Source organism: Tachyglossus aculeatus, chromosome 3 (genome assembly GCF_015852505.1).
Source record: "Tachyglossus aculeatus isolate mTacAcu1 chromosome 3, mTacAcu1.pri, whole genome shotgun sequence".
NCBI classification, from domain to species: domain Eukaryota; kingdom Metazoa; phylum Chordata; class Mammalia; order Monotremata; family Tachyglossidae; genus Tachyglossus; species Tachyglossus aculeatus.
The window spans coordinates 50,565,068-50,589,307 of record NC_052068.1 but is presented as its reverse complement, the minus strand read 5'-3'; the positions used below and the strand labels follow the sequence as shown (position 1 = coordinate 50,589,307).

Below are 24,240 nucleotides of genomic sequence, written 5' to 3'. Positions count from 1 at the left end.
AAAGGGCTGTCCCAAGTAAGCTTTTCCTTTGGGGTGCCTTGGCATTGGAATTCATTGGAAACATATTTACTGACTCTCATATACATCACTAATTACAGGCATACACAATGATACAACCAGTTCTGATCCTTGAAAATGTGGTTGCATTGGGGGTGGTTATATGGTGAGGTGCGATATATGGTGGGGTGGGAATTATAAATTATTCATTAAGCTCCATTCCAGAATCTGAGGGAAAGTAATGTGTAAATTCCTTCATGCTCTCTATATACTGTAATGTTAAATGTCACTAAACTATTTTATAATTTTGCTTAAAATAATTCAAAGCATACCATCACAATTGTAAATGGATGAGTTATGTGATTATGAGTCTGTGCAGAAGTCTGCAGAAAAGAAGCTTGTCCTCCTGACTGTGATAGTGATTTTCAACTTTAGTGAGGAATGTGTCCTATTTAGGTTGAACAGCAGCCTTCTTTTCTTTCTTATGCACCTTGGAGGAGACAAACTCCTTCTGTACTACTCTATGCACCTTTCAATTTCTTTCTCCATTAGACTTCTTCAATCATATTTATAAACATAGCCAGTCTCTTGAAGATTGTTGCAAGACTTAATAAGTCAATTTAACTGGTGGTTAAAGAAACCATAACTACTTTCTCATCTGTTCCAGCATCCATGCAGTAACACCCTGGATTGTCTAAATTTGATGAGGTCCTCACTGGACGAGGATTCTGTAGAATGAGATACAATTAATTCTTTGACAATCTGCATCATATGTTTCTAAACAGGTTGCCTCCCTAGTTCAACAACTTCTTTGGTTGGTGATTTTTCAACCCTTTGAAAATCTGACAGTGCTTCCTCCAAGATCCATTCATTGTTGAATCCTTAATTTCAGTTTAAGTGGGGAGATGGTGAGGAGGTATTTACTTACCTGTAACATAAACCGATCGTAAGCATGGAATAAGGTATCAGACAATGCAGGTTGTCCCTTGCCAGTTGCATCATGGGGTGGTTATAACCTGGGGAAATGCCTGTTGTCAGAATTTCTATTTTTGAAACATGTCCTCTTCAGAATTAGTGTTCTCCATCTAGCTGTCTTAGGTCAAAGTGGAAAGAGCTAGGTTCTTACAGAGCTCTGCCTCCAGCAAAATCTGCACCCGTCCTGCAGAAGTAGGCCTTCTGTGGGCCTACTGAAGATAGGCAACAGAATACATCTCCAAATTGTTTTGAGTGGCAGTATATCGAACTAGCACTCCTAAGAGTGTTGCCGATCCTTAATAATCTCAGTGGTAACCCAGGTTTTTTGTGCATCTGAAAGCAAATCAACATGGAACATCTGGGTTCCTAGAGATATGCTTTTGAGGAGGAAAGTCTGTGTATATATATGAAGCATCGGGCTCCATAGACAATGCACATAATCTGGATTAATTGTTAAATAGAGGAGGCTTCAATGATACCGGTAAAGAACCCCAAACACATCCCCCAATTTCATAGCTGTAATGCACCTACAAAAAATCTGGCCCCTAAAGCTCTTGGTAATATTAGAAAAAGGATTTACATTGCAATTTTGTTTATTTCTTAGGGTTGAGATGCTTAAGCAGAAAGATCACTGAGACAAGAAATCTTCCCTGTTGGGTGACCTTGGCAGGTCACTTACCTTCTCTGTGCCCCAGTGACCTCATCTGTAAAATGGGTATTACAGTTGTTAGCCTGTGTGAGTTGTGAGTTGTGAGTCCATGTGGGACATGGACTCTGCCCAACCTGATTACCTTGGTCTACCCCAGCCTGGCACATAGTAAGCACCTAACAAATACCATTAAAAAAATCAGAAATTTTGTTGAGCCTTAGTTTTTTCATCTTTGAAAAGGGGATAAGATTGCACGCGATCTGAGGATTTTTGTGATGGGCTTGACAAGGTGCTGGTGGGCCTGACTCTTACCTACCTTGAGAACAGGGAGGAGACAGGTATAAAATATTCTTGTTTTTTGCCAACTCTGGCCTCCACTTCCTTCCACTGAGGGGATCCATAAATCGATGATATTCATTGAGCCCTTCCTGTATACAGAGCACTGCTCTAAGCACTCCAGAGAGTACATGCGGTAGAGTTGGTAGACACGACCCCTTCCCGCAAGGAGCTCATTGTTTCGAGGAGATGTTTACAGTCAAGAGACTGTGGGGGTGCTCTCCCTTGGGCCCCTCTTGGGCCTAACAATCCTGAGGGTCCAGAGTGGGGAAAGAGGGGTGACATGGAGTGGCTGGCTGGGGTTCCCACAAAGAGGTCATTTCATGTATTGAAAATCAGAGCAGTGAAGGGGGTGCGTAGTCACTGCTGCTGTAGCCAACAGCAATTGTCAAGGAGAAGGCACAGGAGGAGTTTTCTATCCCCTGCTCACTCAAAAGCCCATTTACAAGGGAAAGGAGGAGAGTCAAGCTGCTTATTCAGTAAATAATATAAAACAAACAAAGACCCATTGACAAATATACCTTTTGTAGACTTCTGCATAATTGCCCAGTGCATAAACAGTGAAGGATTTTAGAGGTCATCAGATACTTTTTTGTTTTCAGTTTTCCTTATTATTTTTTTTAAAAGCTAAGCAGACTAAATGGGGAATTCATTTTGGAACAAAGAACATGAAAGGAAGGGTATTTTAAACTTGCACAATAGTAGATGAAAGGAGAACAAGAATCATCGTGTTTTTCTAAAGCGCTCACAGCTGTTTAATTTTATAGTAAAATGACTTTAAGATCTTTGCTAATACAAAGAAAAAAATGAATAACTCTTATTGCAAAACTGAACTTCCTTGTGAGATTTTGAAAACCAAGTTAAGATTTAATCAGCACTTAGGTCATATTAAGAATATTTCTTAATACCAACTTTTTTCCTCATTCTGTCAGAGGTAACTCTGTCAGATTAATCGGAGTAGCCCTTCCTTGAAAATGAATTTACATTTTCATTTACTTTCCCCTTAACCTCTCCTCCTCCTCCCTACCTCTCCCCCTCGTCCTAACATGAAAACACTCTGACAAATCCACTTCAATATTCGAATTATTCACTTTGTTTGGATGGCCCCATTATACAGCAAGTTGTCAAAGTCTGAGAGTTTAGATGAAATTGAAATTATTTTTGTAAAGTACTTGTGCGAGCTTAACTTGGTAAACTATTATTAAATGTGGATTTGAGGGGTTTTTATGGAAGGAACATCAGCCTCTAAAAAGATAGGTCTCCACCTTGCTCTGCCTATTAAATCTTTACACATGTTGGCCATTTTCAGGCAAACTGCTGCTTTTAAAAACTCAATTACTTTTCCATATTAGGGAATTCTCAGGCATCTATCTTTCCCCAGTTCTATAATGCTGAACTAGTTGGGCTATCGGTCTATTTTGGGTTCTGAAGGAACTTTTAGAATGGAGAGCAGTGATTTTTAGAATGTTCGAAGTTGCATAAACTCAATTTGGCCCATGTTAATCTTAGAGGTAAACATAATGAAGTCATATCACAGAAAGACAAAGAATTGGGATTGCAGAAGCTGAGAATGCTCTTTGACCTCTGCCCTGGAGGGATGTTATGTGTCAATTTAAGACATATAATCCTGCTGAAGGCAAAAGCATGTAACTTTTGTCTCTGAGAAAATTCTTACCTGCATGCTATTAAAGTCACTGAAATACCACTCTTTTCTGCTTCATGTTCTCTCCTCTGCATGTCACTAATGTAACACTAGAGGGCAACTGAGAGTTTTCTTTGAACTAACATGGCTTGAAATGGTATTAATATCAGTTAAGTGTTTAAATTTACTTAAGATTTGTTTCCCTGACTTCAGATTTCTACATATGTAACCTCTCTTCTGAGTTCCCATTGACAGCAAATAATAATCCAAATAAAGTTCTTCTGAGAAAAAAATATAGTGCTTCAGAAGAGAGCTTTTGCCCAAATAAGGATATTTTTTGGAGACCCCATGTGTTAGATAATGATCAACTGACAGTTGGTCATGAGTTAATAATGCTGGATGCTGAAATATGCATACCATGTGGTATAAAAGAGTTCTGAGCCTGAAGACAAACACGGCTATAGTTAGACACCAGAAACATACCAGAGGTGTGTAAACTGTTTAACAGTATCCCAGATGAACCACTCAAATGATTTTATAAAAACAAATACATTCGGGACAAGAGGTTTTGTAATTCATTTGAGGGCTTCTACTAGGAGTAGAGATTTCCTTGACACTGTATATTCAGTTTGGGTGTCATAAATTTTTCACTCTTGATCTATCCTACTGTGATTGCTACAACAAGTCTGCCTTCTAAGAAGAGAAAATATTTCAAAGGTTTAAAAGCTTGGAGACTGTTGATTTTCCCTTTTTTCTCCTCCATGAGAGCCCCCAGGGAGTTCCATAAATAGATCCAGGTTGGAGTGTGTGGCACTTAATTGGTATGTTGGGGTTGGATTTGTTGTTAATCTCTGGTTAGGCTTCTGTGCTGCTGCGGAAGGAACAGAAAGGCGAAGTAAAATGGCCTTGGTTTCAGCTACTTAAATATGGTTATTGTATAGCTTGAAGCCTTCAACCACAAGAAAGCCGGTAGGTGCGTCGTGTGGCTGTTTCCTCTGTCTAAGCTCTGGTCCCGTTAGCATTAATAGCGGGCAAGAGCATGCGTAGCGATGTCTCTCTTCTGCCACCCCGCCTTGTTTCCCAGATATGTCCTTAGAAGAGAGCCTATCATTAGCAAATTATTATGACAACCCAGTAATAGTGTTGTGTCTGGGAGTGAACGCATTTTAAGTACAAGCAGCCTCATTTTGGATGTGAAACGCTTATGCTTCCCCTACTGGTGTCTTATAGGAAGGTAATGTAAAAGGTGGATGCTAAATACACATTTATCATTTCTATATGCGAAGGGGAAGATGTTCAAAATTCTATTATGGGTCATTAAGGAGGAGCATCCCTCCATAAACCTTCCTTTTTCCATTGTGGTGACTTTCTCACTTAGATTTGGGGAGCTCGAAAGACTCTGATCAGGTTATCAGTTCCGACCCCTTTCATCTCAGGTAAGGGCTGTGTTTAACTGTCTGGGCAGATGAGTGTCAGCCCATTTATTTTTTTATAGAAAAGTAAATTTGATAACCTCCCTTCCAATATCATTCCCAGCTCCAGCTACTAATGAAACTGTGATATCAGGAAGTTCTTCCCTCTCCCTCACCCAGATCTCTCCTGCTGCAGTTCTAGCACTTTTCCTTTTGTATTTTCAGCAGAGACGGAGAACAGCATTTTAGTCTCATTCATTAGTGTATGGGTCATGTGTGCATGAAGTACTTTTCATTCATTCATTCAATTGTATTTATTGAGCGCTTACTGTGTGCAGAGCACTGTACTAAGCACTTGGCAACATATAGAGAGGGTTCCTACCCAACAGCGGGCTCACAGTCTAGAAGGGGGAGACAGACAACAAAACAAAACATATTAACAAAATAAAATAAATAGAATAAATATGTCCAAGTAAAATAAATAAATAGAGTAATAAATATGTACAAACCTATATACAGGTGCTGTGGGGAGGGGAAGGAGGTAAGGTGGGGGGACAGGGAGGGGGAAGAGGTGGAGAGGAAGGAGGGGGCTCCGTCTGGGAAGGCCTCCTGGAGGAGGTGAGCTCTCAGTAGGGCTTTGAAGGGAGGAAAAGCACTAGCTTAGCTAAGCACTTACTATGTGCCAAGCACTGTTCTAAGCACTGGGGTAGATACAAGGTAATCAGGTTGTCCCATGTAGGGTTCACAGTCTTAATCCCCATTTTACAGATGAGGTAACTGAGGCACAGAGAAGTTAAGTGACTTATCCAAAGTCACACAGCTGACAAGTGGTGGAGTCAGGATTAGAACCCATAGCCTTTGACTCCCAAGCCCTTGCTCTGTCCACTAAGCCACACTGCTTCCCATAGATAAGAGATTACTATGTGTCAGGCACAGTTGTAAGCGCTGGGGTAGATACAAGATAGCCAGGTTGGGGACACAGTCCCTGTTCCACATAGGGTTCACAGTCTTAATCCCCATTTTACAGATGAAGGAAGTGAGGCCCATAGAAGTTAAATGATTTACCCAAGGGCACAGAGCAGGCAAGTGATGGACCCAGGACCCATGACCTTCTGACTCCCAGGCCCGTGCTCTATCCACTAGGCTATGCTGTTTCTCATGATGATAGAATTCATCATGATTTTTGAAGGCTCTTTTTCCAAAAGAAAAATTCCATTTTTATGATTTGCCACTGTGGGCAAACCTCACACTAAGGACCTACAGAACATTATTTGTGACTAAGCTATATGGACAAAACCAATCTTAATAGAGTCCCATACCTCTAAACTAACCCCTAGTCCTAATGAGACTACCATCAGCACTGCCACTTGAGAACAGAGAACATTTTCAACTTTTTCTACCCTTTTTCCTCCATGAGTTTTTTTTAAATGGTATTTGTGAAGTGCTTACTATGTGCCAGTCACCATATTAAGCCCTGGCATAGATGTAACCTAATCAGGTTGGACACAGTCCATGTCCCACATGGGTCTCAAAGTCTTAATCCCAATTTTACAGATGAAGTATTGGAGAAGCAGAAAAGTGAGGTGACCTACAGACAAGTGGCAGACCCAGGATTAGAACCCAGGTCCTTCTGACTCCCAGACCTTTGCTCTATCCACTAGGCCAAACTGCTTCCCAATATTGATATAAATAATGTCTCTTCAACCCACTGCTGCCCTGGGTGGCCTCAGAGACATCTCCAGAATCAGGCTGATGGGAAGCAGGGGAGCCCAGGTCTCCCAGCAGCCACTGGAGCAGGGACTGTAAGCTCATTGTGGGCAGGGAATGTATCTGTTTATTTTTATATTGTACTCTCCCAAGAGCTTAGTACAGTGCTCTGCACACAGTAAGCACTCAGTAATTATGATTGAATGAGCCAGTGAGCAGTTATATATGAACCTCCCCTAAAATCGACCCTGCTGCAGATGTTTAACCTATTTGTTTTCCAGCCCTGCCATGTCGAATTGTGACCAACGGACAACAGTACTAATAGAAAATCCCTTTTGCGTTAGTTGGTTAATGAACCAGGGCACATGAGCCCCATTAGGAAACAGGCAGATTCCTGGAGTCATTTGTCCCTGGGAGACACTAGCGCTGTATGAGAAGACAGTGTATATATTTGGTTTGTTGATCTCTCTTGGTTTAGGCAATCATCTGTGCAAAGAGAAAAATGTTGATGGAGGGGGTGGGGCGTTCAAAGATTTTTTTTCATTTTATTTAGATTTATAATAATGATGGCATTTGTTAAGTGCTTACTATCTGCAAAACACTGTTCTAAGTGCTGGGGAGGATACAAGGTGATCAGATTGTCCCACGTGGAGCTCACAGTGTTCATCCCCATTTTACAGATGAGGCAACTGAGGCATAGAGAAGTTAAGTGACTTGCCCAAAGTCACACAGCTGACAGTTGGCAGAGCTGGGATTTGAACCCATGACCTCTGACTTCCAAGCCCATGCTCTTTCCATTGAGCCATGCAGGGTACCAGCTGATTTCTTTTTTTATGGTATGTTTTAAGTATTTACTCTGTGTCAGACACTGTACTAAGCACTGGGGTAGATACAAGCTAATCAGGTTGGGCACAGTATATAGGCACATGGGGCTCACAGTCTTAATCCCCACTTTACAAATGAGGTAAATGAGGCACAGAGAAGTTAAGTGAAGTTACACAAGGTCACACAGCAGACAAGTGGCAGAGCTAGGATTAGAACCCAGGTCCTTCTGACTCCCAGTCCTAAATACATTGCCCATGTCCCTTTGACACACTCTTGACTTGGATTTTTGGATTATACCAGCTTTGCCCTAATGCCGGTAGTCTTTACATCTTTATTATAGAGAACTGGATTGTACCGCTATTATCCCCCTCTTCTCTGTCCCTCCCATTCCCCAGCTTCAACACCCTCATCTCTTCCATATTAACTATGGGGCTTCTTTTAGGAACAAAAACACAAGCAAATCAGCCCTTTTTTGGTGCTGGGACCTGCATGCTATCATGAACAGAGATGACCAATTAAACTCATTTTGAGCAGGGAATGTGTCAGTTTATTGGTATATTGTCCTCTCATTCATCAATTCAATCATATTTATTGAGGGCTTACTTTGTGGAGAACATTTTACTAAGAGCTTTGGAGAGTACAATACAACAATAAACAGACGTATTCCCTGCCTGCAACAAGCCTACAGTCTAGAGGGGAGGAAACAGATATTAACATAAATAAATAAATTGCAGATATGTACATAAGTGCTATGTGGCTGGGAAGGGGAAGAACAAAGGGAGCAAGTCAGGACAATGAAGAAGGGAGTGGGAGAAGAGGAAAGGAGGCGCTTAGGGAAGCCCTCTTGGAGGGGATGCTCCTTCAATAAGATTTTGAAGTAATTAGAGTAATTGTCAGTTGGATTTGAGGAGGGAGGGTGTTCCAGGCTAGAGGCAGGATCTGGGCAAGGGGTTGGCGGTGAGGTAGGTAAGATCAAGGCACAGTGAGAAGGGTAGCATTAGAGGAGTGACATGTGCAGTTTGGGTTGTAGTAGGAGATTAGCGAGGTGAGGTAGGAGGGGGCAAGGTGATGGAGTGCTTTAAAGCCAATGGCTAGGAGTTTTTGTTTGTGGAGGTGGATGGGCAACCACTGGAGTTTTTTGAGGAGTGGTGTTGATGTGTCCTGAATGTACTCTCTCAAGCTCTTTGTACAGTCCTTTGCACACAGTAAGCCCTCAATAAATAAGATTGAATTATTTGAATGAATGAATCATTTATGCATACTGGGTAGGGAGAGAGAGCCAATAGTTATAATTCTGAGATGATGAGAAATTGCTGATGTATAAGAGTCATGTAGATTTAGATAGCCAAGACCAGTTATCCTATATATTGGAGAAGAGCAACACTTTGTGACGAAAGACCTTCCAGGTGTGACTGATTTAGGATTTTGGTTTCCTTACCTAAGTCAGTGGGTGGAAGAAAAATCATGGAATCCTTCCCCCACCCAGTAGAATGGATAGCTTTTAAGCTGAAGCCCATAACATGGTGACATCTGCCTTTTTTCTTTTGTGGCTCTTATTAAGAGACAGTCCAAGATAAAAACAAAAATCACCCTCGTAATATTTCAGTCTTGAGTCTGCAATAAGTTAAATGTCTCCATGTTAATCCGCACCAAAGCAAAAAGTGTCCGTTCCAGTTACTTCCAAATGGGGAATGTTTTCTTAAGAGATGTAGCAAATCGATTATCCCAAATGTTGAGAATAGAATATCTCATTTCCAAAACAAAACCTGAAGAAACGGTTGAACAAGAATACTCTGTGTACATATGAGTTAGAAAATTGTTCTGATATTTACTGCTCCTTTCAAGGATATTCAATACGAAATGTAGCTTTCAAATCTGTTCTGTCGTATTCAATTAGAAGTCCACAGAACATTTCAATTACAGAAAAGAATGAGTAGGGCCTTTGATTATAAGAAATGACAAAAATTCATTCTCTGAATTTACAAAGTACTCCAGTGTTAAGACCAAGGAAATATAAATGTTGTCTTTGTGCTTGGAAGCATATATGGTATGGGTCCTTAAACAGGCAGCAAAATGCCAGGGTGTTATGGGTTAACATTTAAAAAAAATTTTATTAGTTGATTCCATATAGAAATTGAATGTATATCTGTGTTTTTAGAAAAGTGTTCCGAAACGGAAATATGGGATTTTTTTCTAATTTGGGACCTGCATTTTTCCAGAGTCTGAATAGTGTAGTGTTTGCACAATAAACTTTTTTCCTGATTTTAATGGGCTACTTTATGCTGTTCCCCCGACCCACTGGGTTAAACCCACCTGCCTTGTCCCAGTTTGGGGTTCTTCAGTAGGAAATGCCTCAGCATTGGAAAACAAGCAAATTTTGAAAATCCAGGCCCATTCAGTGGTGGAAAAAAGGAAGAACAGTGAAAGATTGAAATCCTAATAGTAATAACTGTGACATTTGTTAAGCACTTACTATGTGCCGGGCACTGTACTAAGCACTGGTGTGGATACAAGCAAATCCTGTTGGACACAGTCCCGATCTTGCGTGGAGCTTACAGCCTCGATCCCCATTTTACAGATGAGGTAACATACACAGAGAAGTGAAGTGACTTGCCCAAGGCCACACAGCAAACGTGTGATGGAGCCAGGATTAGAACACATGACCTCTGAGTCCCAGGCCTGTGCTCTATCTACTACTCCGTGAGCTCTTGCTGTTGGGACACTGTGGTGACCTGCACTTCTCACTGTAACCGAGACATTAGCAGCAAGGACTGAGTTATCCATAGAAAGGGCTGCTATCTACCTTTTAGTAACACTCTTCGGGAAATGTCGGGGGCTTGGTTGGAGGAGAATGGTCCTGTCTCCTCTTCTCCCTTAGGGAGGTCTGCACCACAGCTAGAAACCTTCTAAACCTTATAGAAACCTAGAAACCTGCCTACTATGCCACAGAAGTGTTCAGTCCATGTTTCCCCAGTCCTCAAGAACCTCCAGTGGTTGCCCATCCACCTCTGTATAAACAGAAACTCTCTAACATTGGCATTAAACCACTCAGATTTGTAGCCCTGCTTTCCTTACCTTGCTGCTTTCTTACTACCACCTAGCCCGTACACTTCACTCTTCTAATGGTAACCTACTCACTGTACCTGAGCTGTCTTACTCAGCTGTCTTACTCAGCTGACTTACTGCCGACCTCTCATCGACATCCTGCCTCTGGCTTGGAATGCCCCCCCTTGCGTATCTGACAGATGATCATTCTCCCCACCTTTGAAGCCTTATTTAAGACACAGCTCCTCCAAGAGGCCTTTCCCAACTCCTCTTCTCCCACTCCCTTCTGCATCGCCCTTGCACTTGGATTTGTGCCCTTTATTGACCCCACTCTCAGCCCCACAGCACTTATGTACTTATTTGTAATTTATATTAAAGTCTGTCTTCCCCTATAGACTATATGCTTGTTGTGGGCAGGGAACATGTCTACTAACTCTGTTATATTGTATTTTTCCAAGCGCTTAGTACAGTGTTCTGCACACAGTAAGCACTCAATAAATGGGATTGATTCCTACTGTACCACTTGACTCATCATCATTGTCACAGTCATTTACCAAGTGCTTCTGGTCCCCCCAACATGGAGGTTGCATTCTTGCAAAATCCCACATTAAGGAAAATTCACTCTGTGATACTCACTTTGCCCATGCACATAAACAGTTCCTTCTGACCCTGCCTCATACTGTATCCAAATATATCTGGTAAATATTCACTAATTCCCTTCCAGAATCAAAACACATGTCCCAGCAGAACTGAAATGTATTACAAAATTTTCTCTCTGTCTAGTCAACGTAGTTCAAAGTGTCCAGTTGCCTCAACCCCAGAGTTATACAACTTTTCTTCATCCCTGCCACAGTCCAATCATACAGCCACTGGGCCTCTTCACATAATTTCAAAACACCATATTGAACAAGTTGGTCGATAGTGAATGTCCACGCTGACAAATATTGTTGTTTCTCTTCTCCATTCTCACTGGGGGAAACATTCAGAGAGGAAAATCAGTAAGTTTGATAAAGCCTGTGGTGACGGAAAGAGCTATGCAACATATTAATCCCGGCAAGACCTTGTGGAGTCACACACATCTCAAACCAATTAGAAATACAGAGGAGCTACCCTGATTTGTTTAGGTTATGGTGAAAAAAGAAATAATTTATGTCTTTAAGTGTTTCTGAGAAAGAGAGACCTCCAGGGCAGAACAAGAAGTCATATCAGGAAATAGCTATGCAAATCAAAGGCCAGTAAAATAGCTGGAACTTTGATCGTCATTAACAATTGTTCCAGGGTTGAGTAGGGTTAGACAGAGAGTGAGTAAGAGTCAGAGCATGTTTCAGAGCGGAGTACACGACTGTTTACTTACACGGTTTGTTGAGCAGTCAACGAGGTCTAGGGCTATTTTGGATTTGGTCTGCCTAAGTGATCCAGGTATGACAAATGAGGTAAAGTATTCTGCTCTCATTAAAGGCTCTTGGCTACATAACTTATTTAGACAAAACGCCAATGTGGTTGGACCTCAAATTTGTTCAACTATATTTTTGTAATGCTCTTATAACAACATGTCTGCACAGCCCAGGACTGGTGGTTTTGATGAGACTGAAGCATGTTGGACCTGTGAATTTTAATTCAGTGGGCATTAAATGGTGGAGATACATTAAGCTGTAACACACAACCACAAAAGCCAGAAAATTCAAAACACAAAACCTGGCCATGATTTGCCTTGTATCAGTGGCAGATGCGTTAAGATTATCACGAAGGGCTATGGGATAGCAGTGGGGCCATGGGAAGCAGTTTAAGAATGGGTTTTTGGCTTGGGTTTTGAATTTTGTTTTGCTGATGCTTTTGACCGAATCTTCCCATGACAGAGGTATATTTTTGGGGAACTATATTTCTTAATTTGAAATAGGGAAACTCTTGAAGGGAAGTATCTGAAAAATAATAAAATGAACCATAGTCATACCAGTGTTTGAAGGCCTATGTGTATATTCTTTAGGTCTAGATTTTACCAAGTTGGTTAGAATACCTCAAGTTCAAATATTGCATATTTTTATTTCACCAGACCAGCCAAACACTTGTAAAACAGTAGTCGCAAAAGCACTTCTATTTGATGTGGGCATAGGTACGTAGAATCTTTTCACAGAAATTATTTTTGAGCATTTTAGTCTCTAGAAATAGGTGCTATCCAGATACTTAACAAATCTACACTTTAGTATATAAGGTATTTTGGGTATTTAATGGATAGTGTACGTAATATTCACTAGGTAGCAGGGCATATGTAGCATGTTGAATTTGCAGCGTAATTATATTTTTCTAGGCATCCAAGTTAACAGCCTATAAGAGTCTTTTGTTTTAAAATTCTTGAAACAATTGAATCCCTTAAGGGATGATCTGATAAATGGTTTTCTTTTTTAAGTCTTTAAATCCCAAACCGAATGCGGGTGATGTAAAAGAGAAATTGTTGAAGCTTGTGCCTTGTACTTTTACATTCATAGCTTAAAAGACACTCAAAAGTTTGTTCTATTTTTGTTTTAGTGAAAGAGGAAGTTTCTAAATAGTCAAAAGGAAAACATTAAAATAGAACCCAGTAAATGAAAATTAAATTAGTGTTTCCAGAAAGACCACATCCCACCCTTTAATGTGTTGAAGCAGTTTAAGATTCTTTTCTCCATAGAGAATGTGTCACTGCATTGAGGTCCTTAGATGAAAGGCCTTATAGAATTGAAAAGTATTATCACCAACTTACGGGACACCATTACAGTACTTTTTAGCTCTCCACACTTCAGTGAGTGGACTTTTATTTCCTGCCCTCTGGCCAAAACGTACAATCAAATGAGTTCACTTTCCGCTTACTTCCTCTAGACATTGACCTTTGGTGTCAAACTTTGGAAAACTTATGCGTATGATTTCCACTGGGCTCGATCCAGGCCTCATTCACAGAGCTATTCCTATCTGTGAGCAGGGCTGCAAAGGAATTTCTTGAGAGAGGCTGTAGCTGTGTTGGCAACAGAAATCTCTTTGCAAAATGGGAAAGAGTTATTAAATGATGATAGTCAATCCAGTTTTATAGCTGTTTATCTTTATGGTATTTCCAACTGCATGAATGTTAAAGAGACTATCACCCCAGGAAGGACCCAGTTGAAAAACAGGAACATTATGCCAAAAACAATTTACTTTGCCAGTAATTGGTTACGTTTCCCTTTTTTTATTATTGCAAATGTTTGTGCTTGAGTTTGAGTTTCCCACACCTGCACAGCATAACTTCACAACTTGCCTGATGGCACGTGAAGTCATAATATCAAACTAATATTTTGCAGACCTGGGTGGCATCAATTCCAGAATAATAATTCAGTCTGGGCCCCGGAAGTTACATCTTCCTTGTTGGTTGTAAAGCCACGGGGAATGCTCATTACCATTTATGAGCTGTTCCCCAGCATTTGACAATCGCACCCAAACAACAACGCACAGGGTGTGAAAAACAGCCGGGAATTGTTGGAGCTGGAGGTGGGAAGATGAGTTGGACAAGCACCAGTTTTCTGTCTCTAGTTTAGACCTGGCTCTTGAAACCACTGTAGTATAATGGAGGTGAATATTTGTTAACTTCCCCGTTGTACTGAGTATGAGGAGAAGATGGGTAATGAGAGAGGAAATATGTGTTTAAACCACAAAGATCTTCGCTGATTAGCCAAAACGGCAAGTGAAACTAAATCAGAGGAGTAAAAGTGAATGAATTGAAGGTTTTAACTTCTTTTCTTCTAATCTTCTGAATCCAGTACAAGGATGATCCTGCTGAATCAGTGGAGACTCGGCTCCTACTAGTATATGCTCTCCTACTAGCAGGAGAGCAGGTGCTTTTTGTCTGAATGTACACAAAATATTCCTCAGTATTTAAGGTGTATTTAAGGTGTTTAATTGGGACAAACGTTACATGGTTTCTTTGGCCTCTGAAATGGTCTTGAAGGATTCCCAAGCTACAGTTACTAATATGAAGAAAGTTCGTGTGCGTGTGTGTGTGTGTGTGTGTGTGTGTGTGTGTGTGTATCTCAGGAAAGAAAGTGTGTGTATGAATATACATTATAAATGTAGATTAGACATACTCTTAATGTGTGGGTTTACTTTAACACATTTAATACTCTCTGAGAAGGGAGGGATTAATAGAATTTGTTTACGCCATGTATAATATTAGTAGGTGCCTTGTTAGCTTTGCTAGCCTTCCCAGCACAACTCTGCCAAAAGACAGCAATCCCAGCCTTCAGCTCTGCTGCTGTTCTAATTCTGGAACATTAGACCTGGACTCCCTCCCAAGCCCAGTCCTTGGCCTTTGGGGGTGGAAATTTTAAGGGGGCTGGGGTGCGGGTGGGAATTTTGACACAAAAAATTTTAGAGGTCCTGTTCAATTTCAGTCACCACCCCCAGGAAACATGGCAAATGAGGGAGAGAGCTCCAAAGTACAGTGTCTGAAAGTTTGAGCCATTGCAAAGGTTTGGTCCTCATTCCTATTTTGTTTGTTTTTTTTATGGTATTTTTTAAGTGCTTACTATGTGCCAGGCACTGTACTAAGTGCTGAGGTAGATACAAGCTAATCACGTTGGACACAGCCCATGTCCCCCATGGAATTCAGTCTTAATCCCCATTTTACAGATGAGGTAACTGAGGTACAGATAAATTAATTAATTTGCCCAAGGCCATATAGCAGTCAAGTAGTGGAGCCAGGATTAAAACTCAGGTCTTCTGACACCCAGGCCTGTGCTTTAACCCCTAGGCCATTCTGCTTCCCATTTCTTCCCGTTGCCATCCCATTCCCATATTCCTATTTATCTAATTGACCTCAACAGTGACCCTTAATGGCCTTTCTGAAGACCCACCCAGACCCAACTTTATGAGTCTGGTCATTCTATATTTTAAAAATGTGGAGTCATCACTGGAAACTCCACTGAGGAATAAAATTTCACCCACAAGCACCTTATTAGAAAATTAAGTACTTCATTAGATTGTATTTATTGAGCACTTACTATGCGCAGTCATAATAATAACTGAGGTATTTGTTAAGCACTTACTATATTCATTCAATTGTATTTATTGAGCGCTTACTGTGTGCAGAGCACTGTAATACTTGTAATGCCAAGTACTGTACTAAGCACTGAGGCAGATACAGTACATTCAGATGAAATGTCAGTCTGATTGTCAATTCATGACAGAGGGAAAGGGCTAGGTGAGTTTAGGAGGCTATTGTGGATGGAATAAAGGTTATCAAATGGTGGGGGTATCAATCAATCAATGATATTGGTGAGAGAGTAGAAGAGACGATGAAGTTCTTGGTAGGAGAAGCATGTAGAGGAAGGGAGAGAGAATGGAAAAGAGAGAGAGGAGAGTTTGTCAGACTGACCTGGTGGAAAGCACATGGGAGTTAGAAGATCCAGGTTCTACTCCCAGCTCTGCCAGCTGGCCTGTTGTATAGCCTTTTGTCCAAGGTCACTTAACGTCTCTGAGCCTCAATTTCCCTCATCTGCAACACAGAGATAAAATAACTGCCCTCCCTTCTTCTTCACTTTTGTGTGAACAATCATATTGAGCGCTTACAGTGTGCAGAGCACTGTACTAAGCGCTTATAATGATGGCATTTATTAAGCACTTACCATGTGCAAAGCACTGTTCTAAGCGCTGGAGTGCTTACAAGGTGATCAGGTTGTCCCACGTGGGGCTCACAGTCTTAATCCCCATTTTCCAGATGAGGTCACTGAGGCCCAGAGAAGTGAAATGACTGGCCCAAAGTCACACAGCTGACAATTGGCGGAGCCGGGATTTGAACCCCTGACCTCTGACTCCAAAGCCTGGGCTCTTTCCACTGAGCCATGCTGCTTCTCTAAGACTATCCTGTCTGATTCGTTTGTATCTACCATTCTAAGGGCTTTATAAATTCTTTCATCGTTGTGGGCAAGGAATGAATCTGTTTATTGTTGCATTGTACTCTCCCAAGAGCTTAGTAGAGTGCTCTACACACAGTGAGCGCACAACAAATACGATTGAATGAAGCAGCATGGCTCAGTGGAAAGAGCATGGGCTTGGAGCCAGAGGTCATGGGTTCTAATCCCGGCTCCACCACTTGTCAGCTATGTGACTTTGGGCAAGTCACTTAACTTCTCTGGGCCTGTTACCTCATCTGTAAAATGGGAATGAAGACTGTGAGCCCCATGCGGGACAACCTGATCACCCTGTATTTCCCCCCCAGCGCTTAGAACAGTGCTTTGCACATAGTAAGTGCTTAACATACTATATATATGTTGTTATACTATAATAAATGCCATCATTTAATATTATTATTATTTACAAAATGCGTAGGAAAAAACGGCAGCAGCAAAAGGCATATCCACTCCTTCCATCATGCCATAAATCAATTTCTGCCAGCTTCAGTTCCCCCTATCTAGGTTTCTCCTTGGATCCTCCTCACTGCCCCTCCTTGGGACCCTCCTTTGCCAACTCAGTCCTCTGTTCCTTGCACGGCATTACAGGACAGATGCTGATTAGTCAGAAAATCCATGCGCAGGATGTTCCGCTTGCCAATCAGCAGGCTCCCTGCGTTGCTATAGTAGATATGCAACTAGATAGGACCTCCTCTTCATCAAGTATGGAAATTCCTCACCACTGCTGTTCTGTGTTTATTCAGATGCTAATCTCTTATCCTTACTGCATGTCTGCTTCGAATTGACTTTAAAATGCCGATCTATTCTGGGTGTCCAAATGTAAGAATGTTCTGGAGAAAGACATGTTTGCTAGTTCTTGAAAGAATGTAGTAATGGATTTTTCTGAGGAGATTTTGCCAGTTCTGCCATGTAATGAAGCTTCAATTTAAACAGTATGTTCACAGTACCTGGGGCGAATCCTTTCTGGCTTGAAAGCTTTTAGCTAAAATGACAGAAGTGCTATTAGTAGAGAACGGACTACAGTGTCCAGATTTAAGATGTTTTTAAGCATGTCCCTGAGTGTTTTGGTGGTGGTGGTGGTGTTTTCAAGAACCTCAGACATGGAACTAGTCTGAAGAGTCTTTGTTCAGATTTTGTTTAGACGCTATTTGAGTAAATGAAATGGAAAAATGTCCAAGTCGATTGCAGTCATTATAGCTTTAGCACTCAGCCCAGTCGTAATAAATTGTGGAAACACTTCTGTCTTACCCTGTGCCTTCTAAACAAGATATTAGCACCTTGGCTCCTGGCTAAGTATGGTGTCGAATTCACCCAAGCGTCAAGGCCAGAGAGTGGTGCAAGAGGTCAGAGTCAACAAAACAATTAGGATGAAATCACAGGCTACATTAAGAAGGTAGGATAGTGTAGCACTCCCTGGCAGTTTGGCAACCCCCTTGCTAAGTCCTGGGAGCTCATCCCACACTCTGTGCTAGGCAGTGATCTATGTTTATATGAGTAATGGAGCAGCTGGGGGGAGGGGAGTTGTAAACCCAGAGCAAAGAGCCCTAGTGCTCATTTTGTGGAAAGCTGACATCCACACCAAGTGGAGACTTCCAGGGTTGTAGTAGTGGGCAGTCACATGCTGTAGCATTCATGAGCACAGATATAAATCAGGCAGATGTTTGTCGACTGGAATGGGTAACAGTTTCTTTTTTCTTTGCGTGTTTTTTTGCATGTTTACCTCAGATAACAATTCTAGGCTGGGTTTTTGATAGACTTTCAGGAAAGGGCTCGGGGCGGAGGGGAGGGAGTTGGGGGTAATTGGGTGTTCAGCATAAAACTGTTCCTTGAATTTTTCTAACAGCAGAGTGTGCTTTGCTTTGTCTAGTTCTACCAACTGCAAAACTATTACCCAAAGTAGAAAAGCGAATTAATAGCCTTAATTGCATTTGAAAAATGATTAGAATGTAAAATGTCCTGAAACCACTGGCTAGCTGTCTACAAATGTAAGATTAACAACAATTAAGAGGCACTCGAGAGATTTGTAGTGGTCAGATTTGACATTGTTCTGATCCATTTTAAAATTAATGAAAAGGGTGGTTACCAAGAAATTGAAGGTTTGGAGTGAATTGTTTCTAGTGAATTAATTAGTTTACAGCTGGGTTTTTTTGCTTTTGCTTGACTATTAATTGACGGCATTTTAAATGAGAGAGCATATGCAGAGTTTTAGAATTGAATAAACATCTGTCTTTTTTTAATATACGTGAGCCTTCGTGGGAATTAAGTTTGACATCAGGGATGAAATTAGATTTGATTACCATTCCATATTCTTAAAAAAAAAAACTCATAAAGGCCAGGTTACCTTCAGTGTGATTGATTTAAAGTAGCTCCCAAATAAATACTCTTAAGATTTTCCTAAAAGTAGCATAAAAAAGAAAATGTGATGATTTCAAATGTGTTTTGCCAAATATGTTCACGAGGCTGATCATGCCAACAAAGTATAAATACTACTTAGTTTTATTTTTGGAAGTTATTAATATTGATTTCATTGTTTGAGAAAATGTAGCTCTTGCTAAATATTTTCTACGACAGATGTTTTCAAAAGGTTACATGACTATGAGATCATAATGGGCCGGTTGATCACTTGGATTTATGAGAACTAAAAAGAATGCATCTTGCAGACTAGTTCAGAGTTTTCTTCCAAGCCTTCATGTTTCTGCTCAGAGATCTTTTCTGACAATAGGGAAATGCATTTTCTTTCTGTCAGCGTCCCTTAGAGCCAAGCGCTTGGTTTTATATTAATTAGATATGTTAAAGTATAATAGATTGGCCTTGGGAAATATGGGACAGTAGTTTATAGTCTATCAAGATGCAGCCCTTGAGTGTGAGAGGCTCATAATGAGAACTAGCTGGGTACAGATGTCTACATTTCTATGAACAATTATAGTGGATTGATTTTTGAAGCTTGTGTGTGTTCATGCGAGTTTGTGGGTACTTTGTTAAAAAAAAAAAAAAATGGAAAAGAAAGCCCCGGTAGATGAAAATGTATATAAACTGTTCTCCATTTGTTTTCAGCGCCAAACCTTAAAGGCCGACCTCGCAAAAAGAAACCGTGCCCACAGAGAAGAGATTCATTAAATGGTGTTAAGGATTCCAACAATAATTCTGATGGCAAAGCTGTTGCCAAGGTACAGTCAATCACTCGGTAGTATTCCTTTCACTGCATTTTTTTTTTTTTTGGTCTCTCTGCTCCTGTTTCTCAATGCAATTTTAAATTCAGAAGATGACTTTTTGTATCCAAAGCTACGCAGGTTCTCTTTTGGTATTGCTGTTTTGGGAAAGGAGAGACATTTTCATAAGTCAACAGAGAAGCCGCCTACACAGAAGGGTATGGATTGTTAGATAAAGGGCAGTGATTAAGCTCCCAGTCATCTGGTGTTAGATTTCACATTCTGTGACACAATAACATAGTTTACTCAGTGCATATTAAAAATAAACCAGCTGAGCCACCCTCCCTCTTAAAATGCACTTCCAAATATGTTTCAGCGATTAACAGAGGATGAAATTAGAAATGTCTAGAATTAGTCATTGTAATGGTTTTTTAAAAAAACATCACCCCCAGATTACATTTGAATGATATTCAGGCCTTGAGTAAATGGAAGATATTTAGAAAGAAGGCAGAAATTCTGGGCTGGGTCCTTCATGCAGGCAAAGTGCTTGTACATTCCAGGAGGCTTTGAATAGAGTAGGATTGCAGTATTTAGCTACAGTCAGAGTTAAGGTTGAAGTGTCAGCTTATATTTTTAGACTTATCTCTTCAACTTTTTAAGGGCTTAGGTCACATTTCTGTGGTTCAGCTTGGGTGTTTGTGTTGAGTTTTTTTAGGTTTCAGAAACACGTGGGTAGCCATGGTTCCTGCAGGACCGGATCAAAACCAGGAGCCATGTTATAAGGCAGACCCCAGTCGGACAGCCGGGTTGCGAAGGCCTGAAAACTGGAGCTCCAGCAGTTAACACTGACAGGCCTAAATACAGAGGAGCCGGGGTTCAGTCCCTGGACACCTTAAATATCCCCCAAAGTTTGTTAAGAAATAAATCATCTCCATTCCCATCCTTGAGCTCTCAGCTCCAGAACCCCGGGAAGCCCTCTTGAGTTATCTGAGAGCGGCATCTGAGTCCTTTCTCGCTAGACAGGCTGAGTTCCTCTGGGATCCCAAGGAGTCAAAGAGAGGAAGGAGAAAAATGGGTAGTCTTGATTTTTCCAGTGAAGAGTCAATTAAAGCTCTCTTCCCCGGGGACACCATTCATCCTGAAGATGAAACTTATTCAGAGGGCATGAAAGGAGCTGAAAGGGAATGGCAGTACCTCCAGCCAGATCTCCGAGTTGCCCTGTGGTGGTGACTAGGTAGATTCTGAGATGAGCATGTGAGGTTGCAAAGAGAGACGTCAACTGAAACAGGTTCGATCCCTGTGATGTGGTTTTGCAGGCTCCTGCAAGGTACTGTAGAGTTTGGCAAGGCGGTTTCAAGATAGGAGCCCTCTGCAGAGCCTTCACTGCCAATTCCATGTGTTGGCGGACTGCCTCATGCCTCTGGAGTGACATCATTTTCGGAGACAGCATGTTCTGTACCTGTGCCCGGCAGAACGTGGCCCCGCCCCATGTCATTTACAGTCACTACCGAAGTATGCAGCTGGGCAGTTCTGTAAAGCACATTACGTTGCTCTAAGAGATCACACATATAAAAATATATAATAATAACAATGGCATTTATTAAGCGCTTACTATGTGCAAAGCACTCTAATAAGCGCTGGGAGGCTACAGGGTGATCAGGTTGTCCCACAACGGGCTCACAGTCTTCATCCCCACTGTACAGATGAGGGACCTGAGGCACAGAGAAATGAAGTGACTTGCCCAAAGTCACACAGCTGGCAAGTGGTGGAGCCAGGATTCGAACCCATGACCTCTGACTCCAAAGCCCGGGCTCTTTCCACTGAGCCACACTGCTTCTCTCTCTTTATATGTATCATTTATCGATAGTAATAGTAGTAGTAGTAATAATATTAATGTTATTATTATTAATAATAATAATAATAATGGTACTTGTTAAGCACTTATGTGCCAAGCATTTTTCCAAGCGCTGGGGTAGATACAGGTTAATCAGGTTAGACAAAGTCTCTGCCTCACATGGGACTCACACTCTTAATCCCCATTTTACTGATTAGGTAACTGAGGCCCAGAGAAGTGAAGTGACTTGCCCAAGGTCACACAGCAAACATGGCAGAGCCGGGATTAGAACCCAGGTCCTTCTGACTTTCAGGACTGTGCCCTATCCACTAAGCCATGCTGCTTCTATTTATTCATAATTACTGTGGTATTTGTTAAGTGCTTACTATGTGCCAAGCACTGTACTAAGCACTGGGGTAGATTTGATTATTAGTATTTAGTATTAACATGGTATCTGTTAAGTGCTTACCATATGTCAAATGTTGTTCTAAGTGCCGGGGTAGCTACAAGTTCATCAGGTCGGACATAGTGCCTGTTTCCACATGGGACTCACTGCCCAAGCAGGAGGAAGAACAGGTATTGAATCCCATTTTACATGTGAGGAAACTAAGGCACAGAGAAGTTAAGTGACTTGCCTAGGGATTCACAGCAGGCAGGTAGCAGGACCAGGATTAAAACCCAGGTCCTCTGACTTCCAGGCCCAAGGTCTTTCCACTAGGCCATGCAAGTTTACAACATGCCTGGGACATGGTCAAGAGGTCGAGACCATTTTTGACTTTAATTTTCTTGGTTAGCTAACTTTTTATTCTTAACTAAGGAAAGAAAACGCTGTATTCCAAGGACCACCCTGCCTCCTAAATCTGGACATTCAGAATCCCTGCCAATCTATATCACCCTCGCGGTCTTTCTCTGGGCTTGTTCCCTGAGCATAGGAGAGATGTCTAGGCCCAAGGCCTCCAGTCTCTTCCTTCCTTTTCTGCCGCTAATCAGTCTTGATTGATTAATTGATTGCCCTTCTCACTCCACCCCTATGTGAGCTTTTGGAAACATTGATTGGGCTCTGACTCCAGGACCGTGGAGAATGGAATCAGTCAGTCAGTGCTATTTGTTGCTTACTGTGTGTAGAGCATTGTACTAAGCGCTTGGGACAGTAAGCTGGTTGACACGATCCCTCAGTCTCAAGCCCTGATTTTGTACCAGATGGGAGCCACCCACTTGTTGAGGATGTCAAGCAGCCATGGAACCAGCTCTGATTCCCCACTCTTCCCCAATCCCCACCAACAACTCCAACCCTGGTTCCCTGCAGCTGGTTGCCTAGGTTGGCTCTCACTAAAAGCAGGGCTGCTCTGAAATCTAGAATGTAGGGTCAGCAAGGCAAGTCACAGGAAAAGGCCCAAGTCCCAGTTCCCAGAGCAGAGAATGTGTCCCACTACCAATTTCCTGGATTCCCCAATACTGAGCCAGCTTGCTGTTTCTGCTACTTCCTTATGACTCTGGGAAGAGATTCTCATTAATGAAATGCAAGAAGATGAGCAGGATAGACACATGAAGGCTGAGAAGAGTTTTTTGATGCTGACCTTGTTGTTTTAAATGTTGGCTTTTCATCATGTCAGGATTTTGCACTAGCCTGTTGGTGCCAGATTTATGGTCTTAAAACTTTGTATGACTTGCACACCTGTGAATTGACATTTATTTCATTAATGCTCTTTTTTTCCAATATTCAGTGAGAGCCAATGACCATCTGGTCTATTCCCCTTTCCTTCCCCTCTCTCCCTCTATCCACCCGGTCTCCAACGACCCTCCTCCTGAGCAGGGTAAACAGCAAAGGTTTCTCAGGAGGAATTGGGTTGCTTATGTTCAAGAAGAAGAGAGCAGTTAAAAGCCAGTGAAAAATAGGAAGTTTTGCAGAGTGGATGAATGTATTTAGGTGATGCCAATTGTCTTTGGAAATTGGAAAAGCTGGTTCTAACTACTGTCATGAAACCTTTCTTTGGAACCCCTCAAAGTCACATTGTGAGAAAGGAAGCAGTTAGAATACCTCTTGGAAATCCCATATCTTCCATTCCTCATCTGTGATCAAGTTCAGATTTAGTATTCAATAATAATAACGATAATAATGGCATTTATTAAGTGCTTACTATGTGCAAAGCACTGTTCTAAGCACTGGGGAGGTTACAAGGTGATCAGGGTGTCCCACGGGGGGCTCACAGTCTTCATCCTGATTTTACAGATGAGGTAACTGAGGCACAGAGAAGTTAAGTGACTTGCCCAAAGTAACACAGCTGACAATTGGCAGAGCCGGGATTTGAACCCATGACCTCTGACTCCAGAGCCTGTGCTCTTTCAACTGAGCCACGCTAATAGTAGTTAACTAATAGTAGCTGGAGTAGATCCAATATATGCAGATTGGACACAATCCCTGTCCCACATGTTGGTCACAGTCTGAAGCAGGGAGAACAGGTATTGAACCCCCATTTTACGGATAAGGAAACTGAGTCCCAGAGAACTTGTTCAAGGTCACACAGGAGGCAGGTGGTAGAGATGGGATTCAAACCCAGAGCCTCTGACCCCCAGGCCTGTGCTCTTTCCACTAGGCCATGCCACTGTAAAACAGCTGAGTCAGGTTCAAGCAGTCTCTGATCAAAAGACTTGGATCTTCAGAGATCCCTATCCCAAAGCTTTGTTGTTATTGAGCATCTACTGGGTGCAGAGCATACTGAAGAAGTAAAAGGTGTGATACCTGCTTTCGAGGAACTCTCA

General features: G+C 41.6%; 1 protein-coding gene across 4 annotated transcripts in view; it reads left to right on the top strand.

Annotated features, from left to right (window-relative positions):
• ARID5B (AT-rich interaction domain 5B) overlaps positions 1-24,240 on the top strand; it is a 171,582-nt gene that overhangs the window by 102,890 nt on the left and 44,452 nt on the right. For 3 of the 4 annotated variants that reach the window (XM_038743511.1, XM_038743510.1, XM_038743512.1), the window contains one exon: positions 19,552-19,664. In XM_038743511.1, coding sequence (XP_038599439.1) covers positions 19,552-19,664 — 113 coding nt within the window. Of the gene's footprint in view, positions 1-18,111; positions 18,175-19,551; positions 19,665-24,240 lie in introns of those variants that run through there. The other variant, XM_038743513.1, reaches the window with a different exon arrangement.